This window comes from Miscanthus floridulus, chromosome 11, assembly GCF_019320115.1.
Source record: "Miscanthus floridulus cultivar M001 chromosome 11, ASM1932011v1, whole genome shotgun sequence".
In the NCBI taxonomy this organism is placed as follows: domain Eukaryota; kingdom Viridiplantae; phylum Streptophyta; class Magnoliopsida; order Poales; family Poaceae; genus Miscanthus; species Miscanthus floridulus.
In genome coordinates, this window is record NC_089590.1 from 100,396,693 (window position 1) to 100,410,172 (window position 13,480).

At 51.1% G+C, this 13,480-nt stretch overlaps 1 protein-coding gene and 1 pseudogene across 1 annotated transcript; one reads left to right on the top strand and one right to left on the bottom strand.

Moving 5' to 3' along the window:
* Nucleotides 1-46: 46 nt before the first annotated feature.
* LOC136494681 (uncharacterized) lies at nucleotides 47-1,187 on the top strand. Its single transcript, XM_066490854.1, has one exon. It carries the CDS (start codon nucleotides 193-195, stop codon nucleotides 832-834), a length of 642 nt encoding a protein of 213 aa, XP_066346951.1. The 5' UTR covers nucleotides 47-192; the 3' UTR covers nucleotides 835-1,187.
* A 376-nt stretch (nucleotides 1,188-1,563) lies between these two features.
* On the bottom strand, nucleotides 1,564-12,812 carry LOC136494283 (uncharacterized; annotated as a pseudogene).
* Between the last annotated feature and the right edge of the window lie 668 nt (nucleotides 12,813-13,480).

Sequence of the window (13,480 nt, forward strand, 5' to 3'; positions counted from 1 at the left end):
ATGGATGGCGATGAGCTGAGCTGGTGCGTGCTGCCAAAAGCCCAAAACCAACCTCGCCCCCCTAGTCCACCCCCTCCTCACTTCCACCCGCGCTGCCTGCCTGCGTCTGCATTGTCCACGCCCGTCCATCCTCTTCCTCCCGCGCCGTGCATCTGTCGCTCGCAGCAATTACCAAACCAAAGCGAGCGAGCCATGGATCTGCACTACGGCGCCCGGGTCGGGGAGGCCATGGCGGTGGGCGAGGCGGCCTACATCGCCACCGCGAGCGCCGGCGCCGGCACCGGACCCGCCACCGGGTCCGCCGGCGCCGTGGTGGACGTGGTGACCCGCGAGTCGGCGGCGCAGGCGCTGGGCACGGTGTTGCAGCTGCACTTCGACAAGACGGTGGAGAAGAAGCGCGCCGCCGACGCGCAGAAGCAGGAGCTGTGGCGCCTCTTCCTCGCCTTCTTCCTCCTCCTGTCCCTCGTCCTCTCGGGCGTCGCGTCCTCCCCGCCCGCGCGCCTCCAGTGCCGCCACCTCTGGGCGCCCGCGGGCCTGCTCTCGCTCGCGCACCTCGCCTTCTACGCCGCCGTCGCGCACCACCTCCGCTGCCTCAACGGATTCCGCTACCAGCGCCGGTGCCACAAGCTCACGCTCGCGCTCGCCGCCGACAGGCTCAGGATGCTCAAGTCCGCGGCGGAGGTCGTGCCGGCGGCAGACGTCGAGGTGCCGTACCAGGAGCCGCCCGAGGCGTACCTCGCCAAGTTCAGGCGGAGCTGGGCCATCCACTTCGCCTTCCTCATCACCACATTCGCCTTCTCCGTCGCCGCCTCCGTCGCAATCCTCTGCTTCTAGCCTTGTAGCCTTCTGCTGGCTACTTCTAGCTGTTCTATCTATCTAGGAGGGAGATCCTAGATCGATCTATCGCTCTGCCTCCATGCATAATGCATCTGAGTAGAGTAGACTGTCAGATGACATTTCAGTTTCAGAGGAGATTACCTACCATTCCATTATTTCTTTAATTAGTACTCCTAGTGTGTAGCAGGACAGGATCTGCAGGGTAGCTAGGAAATGAAATGAAAGAGAGGTTACCACCTCCACCTAGATGGCTAGATAAGATAATCCTCTCCTAATTGTGTGTCAGACTCAGAATGATGCTTTCGCTTGGCCCCTGCTATGCTATCAGAGTTATCAGTCAATGTGCAAGTTTCGAGGCATCTCTCTTCTCTCTTCTTTCCTTCCTCAATTTTTTTTCTTGGGCATTCTTTCCAGAGTTCCAAATAGATTTGTTTCGATTTGATTTGCTGCGACTGTAAATAAACCGTACTTTTTAGCTTCTTTTCAGCGGAGGGGCGAGTACTTTTGACTAAAGCTGCAAGACGGCGGCCACACCGGCCAGCCTCGCTTTATCCCGGCCAAATCATCACAGTACCCACAACATGGAACGGCACATCACCTCTCAGATGGAGAGCATCAACAAGTTTCAGAAAAAAAAAATGCAGGACAGAACAACAGCAGAAAAATAATAACAATACCACACCACAAGTCCACAGCTAACAAAACCCATATGCAGGAGGCCTCACATGTTTGTTTCTTAGTATTTTATTTATTTCACTTTTATGAATCAAAATGAAGGAATCAAATGTTACATTTGACATTAGTGTACAAGTTAGTACAACAACACTGGCTCCCATCCTTTCGACGTCGGAGCTTGGCCCTTGGCTATGTAGCTATCTATCTCAAACGAAATGGAAAGTGAAACAAAACAACAGCCGCAATCACCAGTGCCTTCCTTGTTCAGGTGTTCATCCCTTGAGCCTTTCAAAACTGATACACCAAAACAAGTTAACATCCTCCAGTGATAGAAAGATGCAATCATCGTCCGTGCGTAAGACAGCAACGACACTAAGCAGCCTTGAGGAAACTGCAGAGTGAATTATACGCATTCACGCACAGCTTAAACTTCTCCTCAGTCATGGCCTGCGCACGCAAGCAAAACATGTGGTATGCTCTTGTTATCATCATTTATTTGCGAATGGACAACAAACACGCATAATGACTGCATCAGTTTCTGCTATTAACTTTCAGGAACTGAATTTGGTTGAATACACACCTGTGATGACCCTGGGTGCCTGTCAGGGTGCCACCGCAAGAGCAGATGCCCGGAAACTGCATGCCAAAGGGGTAATTCAGGTGAGTCCTAGAGTGGGGGTACAACTTATGCATACATACCAAAAAAAAAAACATGATAACAGTAAGACAAACAGCAATTTCAGGAAATGACAACTTACGCAGTTTTTACATCTTCTAGAGTCAGTGGACCACATGGTGGTAATCCAAGGATGACCCTGTGCGCATGTGAACCAGCGCTGGTTGTTTCCCTGCTCTCATTTCCCTCGCTTTCTTCATCTTCGCTGTCACTTGGAACTCTCTGCCTGCGTGACTCACCACCACTCCATCTAAATCTGAAGGATTTGTCCCCGAAGTGAAAACCCTCCCACGATATGTGAGACCAAGTAAAACCATGATGTGCACTGAAGATGGCTTCAAAGATGTCATCAGGGTGCACATAATGGTCCTCATGGAAGAAGTTCCAGAACCTTTCCTTGTCCTTTTTACCTGCAAAAGGCAACTGCCCGTCTAAGTGCCATTTTTCATGATCCGCTGCCTAACATGAAGTGGTTCACATGGACAAAGGTGCAAAATCCATGGTAATTTGTACATACTCAATAAATCATGGAAGCTCAACAGGTTTTTGCTGGTAAACAGCACCATAAGACGCATGAACTATCAGTGATGCAGAAGTGTTAGGCAGTATATGATCACACCAACACTGTTTCCATGCCATGTCAATAGATCATATACCAGTCTGAACATAGGAGCAGAGTGAAGGATGTACGAGCCACCAGAGTAACATATGCATGACTCATGAATGTGCAACATACTGTACTACAGAATAATCCAGAAATGCGACATGGTTTGGATGGAACCGTTACACTCCCCCGCTCCTGCTCCGCCCCCGCCCCCGCCCGCCGCTCCCCAGCCCAGATCCACCGCCGCCGGCCGCGGCCCCCAGTCGTCGAGCGCTACAGCGCGTTCCCCACCCCGCGGCCGTCCTTCTTATCCCACTCGCCCAGCTAGCAGTGCCCCACAGCCCCAGATAGAGCCTGTCTCCCACCGCCTGAAGCCCCGTACGTCGCCCAGTCCCCAAATCAGTCGCCGTGGGGCCAGAAATCCGGCTCCGTGCGCCCGCTGCTGCGCCTCCCCGTCGCCCAGTCCCCAAATCAGTCGCCGTGGGCCCGGAAATCCGGCGCCGCGCGCCCACTGCTGCGCCCGCTGCTGCGTCCGGCGCGTCGGACAAGACAGGAAGCACGTCTGGTAAGCGTGTGAAGTTCGCCTCCCCCCTCTGCAACCATTCTGTGAGGTGTTACTACTCCAACGGCACTTCGTCCACGAAATCTTGCCTCAGATCCGCAGCAGTGAAGCATGCCTCTGCTGCTCCTTCCGCTGAGCATTCAACTCACCCCCTCCAGGCTGCAGCGCCCTGCATTGATGGTGGTTTTCCTTCCCGAGGGGGGTGGCTCAGGGTGGTCACCGGGGCGAGCCAGCAGGCCGATGGGGCCCATTCACGCATGCAGCTCGCGTCAGAAGATGGAGATGGTTGGTCCATGGTGCGCCCGAGGCGCTGGTGGCGTCTCCCTGAGTTCAAAGGCACGATGCATTCAACTCCCTCAACCACCAAGGTCAAATCGGCACTTTACCACCACAGCGATGAACTTCTGAGGCGCATGAGAGGTAAATGCTTCAGATGTCTCTCCCCTGGCCACGCTGCGGCGGACTGCAGGGACCCGGTGCGGTGCTTCTCTTGTGGCCGCTGCGGGCATAAAAGCAGAGTGTGCAAGGGCAGAGCTTCATCCTCTCGGCAACAAGCTCCCCTGCCCACGGCTGCTCCTCCAGCTTCATCCTCCGGCAACAAGCTCCCCTGCCCACGGCTGCTCCTCCGCCATTCGACGACAGCAACTTCCCCCCTCTGGGAAGGACCGCGATGGCCAGGCCCAGGGACCCTTCTGTTCACCCTCTGGACATCTGTGCTGTGGCCTTCTCCATTGATGACATGGACCACGAGCTCGACCGCCTCTCCATGCATGGCATGGTGGCCTGGCTGGGGGGGAACCGTCCGGTGGTGGAGCCTGAGGTCATCAAGAGGGCCATCTGCCACCAGTTTCTGGTTCGCCCGGAGGATGTCACCGTCGTCAAGCACTTCCCCGAGGACTTCTTCATCGACTTCAAGCACCGTCACCACCGTGACGAGGCTGTGGCCCAGGGGACCTTCCCCTATCGCAACCTCAACCATCCACACAAGGCCATGGCAGCTGGTCACGCACGGCGACATCTGCGACCTCAAGTACCGCGTTCGTCTGTGCCTGGAGGGCATCCCACTTCATGCCTAGAACGAGAGCATCGCCAAGAGGGCAGTCGCCAGAGCTTGCGACCTTGACTACGTCGAGAAGGCTTCGCTGGACCGAGAGGACACCAGGGCACTCTGTGTCTGGGCATGGACGCACAACCCGTCCGACATTCCAAAGGTAACCTGGTTAACCTTGTCATGCAGGAAAGCAGAGTTTCACAGTACACAAGCTGCTCGCGGCCGTCGGGGCCTCACCTTCAGGGTGCTCGTGCACCTTGACCTGGTGGAGGACCCACCAGGAAGGGATGGACGGGCTGCTGCTCCCCGTGAATACACGTGGCACTACGGTGTCGTTGATGGGGAGAGGACGCCGCGTGACCGCCACGACCCTACACCTGCTGATGTCCGCAATAGCTGTCGCGACGACGATGACGACCGTCGCGGGCGCCGTGAACGTCAGGGCGACAACTGGTACTCACGCCTCACCCGCAGCCTCTCGCGTGCGCCCAAGGGCCGGGAGCGGGAGCATTCGGAGTCCAGGCACGATGGCCGTCGACACCGGAGCCCTGAACACGGAGGTCGTCGACGCCCTCTGGACAACGTCGCTGCTGGCCATGGCGCCCGCCTCTCTGCCCCAAGCAACAATGCAGGCGACAACAGGAGGACTCGACAGCAACTCGCCAAGCCCGCTGACGCCGACCGCCCGGTGGATGTCCATCGCCGAACCAGGGGTCGGAGCAGGGAGCGGACGTCCCACCGCAGGCCCCACAGGCATGCGCGATCGGAGCCGAAGCTCACAAAGGCGCGCTCAAAGTCCCCATCGCCAGGCCTGCGCTGCAAGTCGCCTGACTTCGGTGGTGGCAACGGCGACAACCATCACCCATCGCCGAACCCTCCCAAGGTGCGTGCTAACCAAAGTCCAATGGATGATCAGGCAATGACTCCACCACCCACAACCTCTCCAACCAGGAAGCCGGATGCCCAACCTGACGACGCGTCACCGAAAAACTCTGCATCGGAGACGCCCGCTGCACCTATCTCATGCTCGTCTGACTGGCAGGTTCTGGTTCTCCCCGACAGCGACCACGACATCGCGACACAGCAGCGCTCAACCCTTGCTGCAGAACGCCGCTTCCGCCTGGGACGTGTCTACTCCAGGCGGCCAACTGCTCCCCCCCCACCGTCTGCAGGCGCAACCAACAGGGGGCGCACAGGTCGTGCGGTTCCGCCCTGGAATCATCTACTCCAGACGTTGCGCCCGTGGCCCGGCCACCACCTGCTCGCGCCGTCAACGCATGGCAAACGGACTCCAGCGGGAACGTCCGGAGCAGGCCACCGCAACACTGGAGGTAGACGATGCTGTCGACAACATGCCTGCCGCTGCACTGGAGGTGTCAGAATTTCTAGAGGAGATCTCACACCCTCTGCCCCAACCCATCTTGCAGGTTCCATCGCGCCGAGCCAGCCCGCCACAACGACGCAAGAGGGTTGTGGTTCCGGCACGCAAGAGCGTGTGCATTGCTGCCATGAACTGGCCCAGAGGCGATACTCAAGCGAAGGCCTAGACAAGTGCTCATGAAAAGGCTCGGCATCCTCGACGAGGAAGGACTCAGTCACGACGATATGTTGCTGCGCTACTTCATCCTATTCAAGGGACCACTCACCGACGCCGTCGTGAAGGCTCTGACGGCATTGTGCGGCCTCGACGCAGCAGCTGCACTGTCCACTCCGCAGGTTTAGATAGCTGCTGATTGCGAAGGGTAACTCAATGTATTAATGGTAGAAAACAATCGCCACTCCAGGAATTTCTCGTCTAGAGTCGACCTCTGGTTTGTGAGCTTCCAGTCATGTTGCTTGGGTACGGCGACAGCCAGAGGCCTACAGTCGCCACCCCATCAGACTGGAAGTCTACTCCACCTAGCAGTTCGTTGTAGCAGCAGCCCTGTATGCAAGAAACTCTTGCACTGTATCACTGCGCCGACAGCCACTGGCATTCAGATTAATTGGCGTCTACAATTTCCTGCTTTCATGAGCATGTGTCTTAGTGTGATTAACGTTGTTCTTCCTGCCAAAACAACAGCCCCAGATGGCTTGCCTCTTGCCTCCATCCATAGATTATGCTTAAACAGGGGACCCTTGCTTTTTTTATGGCACAGCTGAATTGCCAAATACTTAACTGAAATGTTAGGGGCATGAATGACGGCGCCCGACAAGACTCGGTGAGCGAGTTAGTGAGAAGCACTGGTGCCACCATTGTATTTCTACACGAAACAAAGATGCAAGTAATGGATCATAATGTGGTGCGCCGCACAGTAGGAGCCAAATTTGTTAACTCCTATGTTGTGCTCCCGGCGGAACAGACTCGAGGAGGCATTCTCCTAGCTGTGAATGAAGACTTCTTCGACCTCTCCGACATTGAACTTACCACGAACGCTACAACCATGAAAATCAACATGAGGGCGGATGGAATAAAGTGGCAAATTACAGTTGTATACGGACCGCAAGGAGATGCAGCCAAACTACAATTCCTCCAAGAATTGAAGAACATTCCTCCGCCGGAACACAATAGATGGCTCATCCTGGGAGATTTCAATCTCATCTACCAGGAAGAAGACAAGAAACTCCAATCTAAACCGGCGCCTCATGGGGGCATTTAGGGCGACGATTGATCATTTGCGGCTCAAAGAAATCAAGCTAAATGGACGCCGCTTCACTTGGAGCAATCAACAGGACAACCCGACGCTCACCAGAATTGATAGACTACTATGTACCCCAGAGTGGGAACTGATCTTCCCCGCGTGCTTCTTGCACTCCCTGCCATCGCTCATGTCGGACCATACCCCGCTGCTACTGCAGGGAGAGCTTCACCACCATAAGAACAAGTCCTTCCGCTTTGAAAATTTCTGGACTAAGATGGAAGGCTTCCGAGATCTTGTCCAAAACATTTGTAATAGGGCGGTCGCCTCTGCTCTTCCTATGAAACGCTTGCATATCAAAATGGCGCGTGTGGCAAAAGGAATCAAGCGTTGGAAAAAAAGAAAAAATTGGGGACACGAAGCTGTAGCTAGCCATAGTGAAGGAGGTATTGTTACAGTTAGAAGCAGCCCAAGAGCATAGGTTGCTCACTGACATGGAGCTGGACCTATGTCGGCGCCTCAAAGCCCGTAGCACGGGGCTCGCAGCCATTGAAAAATCAAGAATCAGACAGAGATCGAGGCTCACATACATCCGTTGTGGAGATGCTAACACCAAATTTTTCCACATTAGAGCCAGTGCACGTCGGAGAAAGAATTACATACATTGTCTGCATACAGATGGGGGGATTGCGGTTGCTCATGAAGAAAAAGAAAAGGTGATAGGAGATTATTTTAAAAATCACATTGGCTCTGCAGTTCCGAGAACTACGACAATCAATTGGCAATCCCTTGGCTACACTCAACATGATCTCTCCGACTTGGAGGTGCCTTTCTCCCATGATGAGGTAAAAAATACTATAAATTCCATGCCTTCCGACAAAGCGCCAGGCCCGGATGGTTTCACGGGTGCCTTCTTCAAAGCTTGTTGGGAAATCATTAAAGAGGATGTTATGGCAGCCTTGAACAGCCTATTCACATTGAATGCCTAGGGTTTTGAATGGCTAAACTAGGCATGCATCATCCTTCTACCCAAAAAAACCGATGCAACGAGAGTTACCGATTTTAGACCCATCAGCCTCGTCCATAGCATTGCAAAGATCTTCTCCAAATTGTTAGCTAACAGACTTGCCCCTCGACTGAACTCCCTCGTCTCCAACTGCCAGAGCGCATTTATAAAAAAGAGAAGCATCCATGATAATTTTCTTTACGTCCAGGGAGCACTACAAAGGCTACACAGGCTGAAGATACCGGCTTTGTTCATGAAATTAGACATCCACAGAGCTTTTGACACGGTAAATTGGGGGACACTTGATAGAGATTCTGTAGGCTCTAGGCTTTGGACCACGCTGGCGTGAATGGATCTCTATTCTGCTCCGTACGTCCACCTCAACAATCTTGCTTAATGGGCGGCAAGGAGCCACTTTTAGCCATGCCAAAGGCATCCGGCAGGGAGATCCGCTTTCACCCATGCTCTTCATTTTAGCTATGGACCCTCTTCAACGATTGCTTGACCAAGCAACCCAACATAGGGATACTCACCCCCTTACCCATCACGGTGGCAAAATGGAGAACCTCTATGTATGCAGACGATGCGGCTATTTTCATCAATCCAATAAAAGACGATGTAGAAGCCGTCAAAATCATCCTCTAGGCTTTTGGCACATTCTCAGGACTCCATATTAATCTAGAAAAGAGCTCAGTGCATCCAATCAGTTGTGAAAGTGTCGACCTAGACCAAGTCCTATCACCCTTCACTGGTAGTAGAGGTGACTTCCCATGCAAATATTTAGGGCTGCAACTCCACATTAGATCACTGCAAAAGGTCCATGTGCAACCTCTCATTGAGCGTATTGGACAAAGGTTACCCAAATGGAAAGGAAGATGGCTAAACAAAGCAGGGCGCCTCACTCTAGTAACGTCAGTCCTCTCCTCCATGCCAACCTATCACCTCACAGTGTTTCCCTTGGCGACATGGGCTAAGAAAAAGATCGACAAAATCACGAGATCTTTCTTGTGGAAGGGGGAGGAGAATGCCAATGATGGACACTGGCTGGTTAACTGGCCAACAGTTACCAAACCGAAAGACCTGGGTGGTTTAGGTGTATCTGACCTTGATAGATTTGGGAGAGCCCTCCGGTTGCGCTGGCTTTGGCAAGAATGGGTGGACGGCTCCAAGCCTTGGAGTGGCTCAGAGCTTCCATGTACTGATGTTGATCGTCTCCTCTTTAACTCCTCAATCATTGTAACTTTAGGGGATGGTGCAAAGACTAAGTTTTAGCACCATAATTGGCTTGAAGGACAAGCTCCAAGGTACCTAGCCCCGAATTTGTTTCGCCTTGTTTCAAGGAGAAACCGAACGGTGCAACAAGAGCTCCGGAACAACAATTGGATGTGCTCGCTAGGAAGGAAAATCACCTCGGCTGTCCACATAGAGGAGTTCGTGTCTCATTTGGATACGAATTCAGGACGTGCACCTGCAACAGGGCGTTCAGGACTCCATCATCTGGCAATGGACCCAGGATGAGATTTACTCCACCCGCTCAGCTTACAGAATTCAGTTCAAAGGCTCGCTCGTCCACTTCCGTACTGAACTCATTTGGAAAGCACAGGTGGAGAACAGATGCAAGATCTTCGCCTAGATTTTAGTGCAAGATAAAATTCTTACGATGCAAAACCTACAAAAGAGAGGGATGGCCACACCATCAGGCACTGCGTGCTTGTGCAATGGTCCCTTAGAAACACGCCCTCCACCTATGCCTATGTTGCCCTTTTGCTAAGGCGGTTTGGGATCAAATTCTCTCTTAGGAAAACTTCAATCAGCCGCAATAGCAATCCCAGGCACACCCCATCCATATCAGGGCATGGTGGGAAGAGGCGGCAAGGAAAGTGTCAAAAACTGAACGTAGACGACTTAACGAGGATAGTAATCTACACCTTTTGGAATATTTGGAAAGAGAGAAATAGGAGAATTTTCGACAACAAGATAGAAACGGTGCCGCAAGTAGCCGCAAGGATAAAGGAAGACATAGAGCAAAGGAAGAGAGCATTCACTTATGTTTAGCTGTTGTTCCCCCGCTGGGGGGTGTGTGTTCCCCTACTTTACCTGCTTCGGGGGGCTTGAAACCCTCATCTGGAGTGTCCTTACTTGTACATAAACTATCTTTCTCTATCTTAATTGAAATGCAGCCATTGCGTTCAAAAAATAATAATAATCCAGAAATGCTAAAAGACCACACGAGTAGCTCCAAGGCAACAAAGCATCAAATGCAAAACAATCATAGGCTTTTGTTTCAGTTTAGAGAAACCTACTCTTTCTGTGATTGCGTACACCTTGCCGAGACTTCGATGACCAATGAGTTTGAGGCCCTTTCCTAAACGTTTTGAACCTCGGAATTGCATGTGAGTTAGCAAAGCTACCTGTGCTTCCATCCTGGAGGGAACACATCATAGGTACATAACAGATTTTAGAAGTTAAAACTGATGATGATCTACTTCATTTGTTAAGTTATATAGATACACACACACATCGCTCCCTTAATAAGCTCATGGAAGAGTGAAAAAAAAGTTGATTTATCCCTGAAAATGAAGGACTACAACAGTCCAAATGACAAAAGTGAAGTAGAAAGTTCAGCCTGTAAATGAGGTGATGGCTTTCCATAGAGAAGATAATCTTTTAGGGCCTTCTTTCCTTCTGCTCGTTTTTGCGAGCCGAACCACATACCTCTCATAATTCTGTGGACATGTTACTGGTCAGAAAAATCTCCTTACCATGCCGAATAACATCACAAAAATAGGAGCTGTTTGTATACATTAGCAACATTTAAGACTAACACCAACGTGGTTCATGTACATGTAACTGGAAATCTGGCATAAGACACATATGTAAGCTGGTTCAGCATTCGTCAGTTACTATATACTATGGCCTGTAAGATTATTACACCTATCGTTCCGTTCTAGTCTAATGTACGAAAAATGTCTATGCCAAAGAACCCTAAAACAAATGCCAATTATGCACCACTAAAACTGTCAAGATAAATGCTCCAGTTCCGCTCACTTTTGTTTTGCAAGATGAGATTGTGGTGAAAAAACAGAGAGGAATTTTCCCTTCGTAGGAACTAGAGGCACAAGAACCTCCTGCTTCCCATACACATAGAAACTGGTTTTCATGTTTTCATACATACATCAGTTGGAACAGGAAAGGACTACGATACTAAACTTCTCCACCTACAGAGCATCAAAGCATGTGAAACTAAATTAATTGATATCCCACAAATATTCCAGATAACCATAGATATAACTAGATGCTCCAGTTATTATATGTAAAGCATGGAAGAAACCTAAGGCAAAAGGTCTAGCTGATATAATAGTACATTATAGTCCTGTTACTTAAAGTCCACTGTCCTTTAGTAATTGAGCGTCACTCCTGTAAATGCTAGTAATTTTCTTGCACAAGGCATTAAGTTAAAGTGCTATATTTTGGTTCAACTATTGTAAGATAAGGGATCGCATAGGGTTCAAAGCTGATATATCTTAACAGAGGGAGGAGTCAAAACATACCCTGGATGCCTTCCGTGCTCCTTTTTCGCTCTGCAAAATGTTTTGGCAACAGGAAATCTGTCAGCATGTAAATTATATGCGTAGAACTGCCCAGGAAAAAAAGGAGATTTTTTTTTTACATAGCTACTAATGATATGCCTACCCCTCCAATGACTAATAGAGAGAAGTGTCTGATGAAATAATATCTCATGGTATGAAAGGAGTGTCAAATCAATCATCATGTATTAAGTTATTTCACATTTCAGTGTCTGATGAGTGGCACCGCTGAATGAAATTATGGTGTAACAAATTGAATGTGTGATCATCGTAAGATGAAGGCAGATATGTAAAGAGTGGAGATTCATGGTTGACACGTAGTAGAAGCCATTGGCCATAAGGAATCATGACCGCTGGCACTCGGTGATTTGGAATTTGGCCACTCAAGATGCTGAACTATTGTAATTTTGATGCATCCTGTGCTGATGCTTGGTTTGGAAATCCAAAACTACTTTGTCTGGTGGAATAAGCATACGCGAGCAACAGTTTTGAGCACATTTGGCACATGATCAGTGAAAAAAAACACCCAAATTATAGCAACGAATAGCATTGCTCTATGGAATCTTTATCTTTCACTTAATTATAATAAATTAATTAATGTGAGATGAGGATCGTGGAGCAAAGAGAGAATGGCGAGAAGCGAGGGAGGGAAGGACGGACCTTGTGGCAGTCCCATTTGTTCCTCCACTTGGCGAAGGAGGCGGGCGTGCTGTGGAAGGACGAGGAGGCGCCGGCGAGGCGCGTGGGGTCGCGGAGGTGGTTCCCCAGCATCGGCAGGGTCTTCATCGTCCATGGGGAGGCGGCGGCGGCCTGCATATCGTGCCCGCGTCTGTAGTTTGCTTTGCCGGTTCCCCTCCTTGGCCTGGCCGCACGCAGAAGCAACCGGAGGCGAGGAGAGGAATAGGATCTCTTCTCTAATAAAGGTGGTGACTTTCTCCTGTCGCCGCCATCGCCATCGCCATCGCCATCGCCATCGCCAGGGATAGTGCGTATTGCCGGCCGCCGCCGGAAGGAATGGAATGGAACTTTTAGGCAGCGCGCATCGCTGGAGTCCGCATCTTTTCCCCTGGCGCGCTTTCTCCGCTACTATCTATGAATCTCGTCCCTCACTCTCGCCGGTCGCCGCCGCTCTCGGTTCTCCCTCCCTTTGTTTCTTGTCTGGTGCGGTGCGGTAGGCTGGCGCACGGGGAGGGGAATCTCCGCAACCGACGACGATCAGCCAGCCGGAGCCGGAGCCGGGATGGTTTGGATTCGGTTAGGCCTGTATTCGATCGAGTAGGCCCAGATTCGTGGAGGACCAAGGCCCAGATTCTTCGGCCGAATTTGTCTCTGTCTTTGATCTGTTGTTTTTTCAGCCCATGCTAGGCTTGTGTGGGCCTCGGTTCCCTGCCGCGCACTCTGCCCTTCCACAGCCTTTCGCCGCAACATGTGCTGGATGCATGAGCACGAACACGTGTCATAATTTCACAAATCCATGGTGACATGTCTTTCTGGAGAAGCGCCTAGCTCCAAGACAATAGTCCTCCTATGTCATGCCAAACCTTTGATCAAACACAAGAGGCACTACAAAACAACAATTGGACACGGTGTAACGGGCAGGCGGCTAAGTCTATTGGGCTGAGTTAATTAGAAATAAAAATCTCTTGCTTAGGGTCAAGTAGGTCTCTATATAAGAGAGTAGATGTATAAATCTAATAAGTAAGAAAAAATAGACCTATTGGTTCCGTTCGCTTCTCTTATAATCCGTCTTTTTCAGCTTGTTTTTTCAGCCGGAACAGTGTTTTCTCTCACAACAAATCAGTCGGGACAGTGTTTCGGCTTGTTTCTTCAGCGAAGCGAACGAGGCCATTATCCCAGTTCTCTT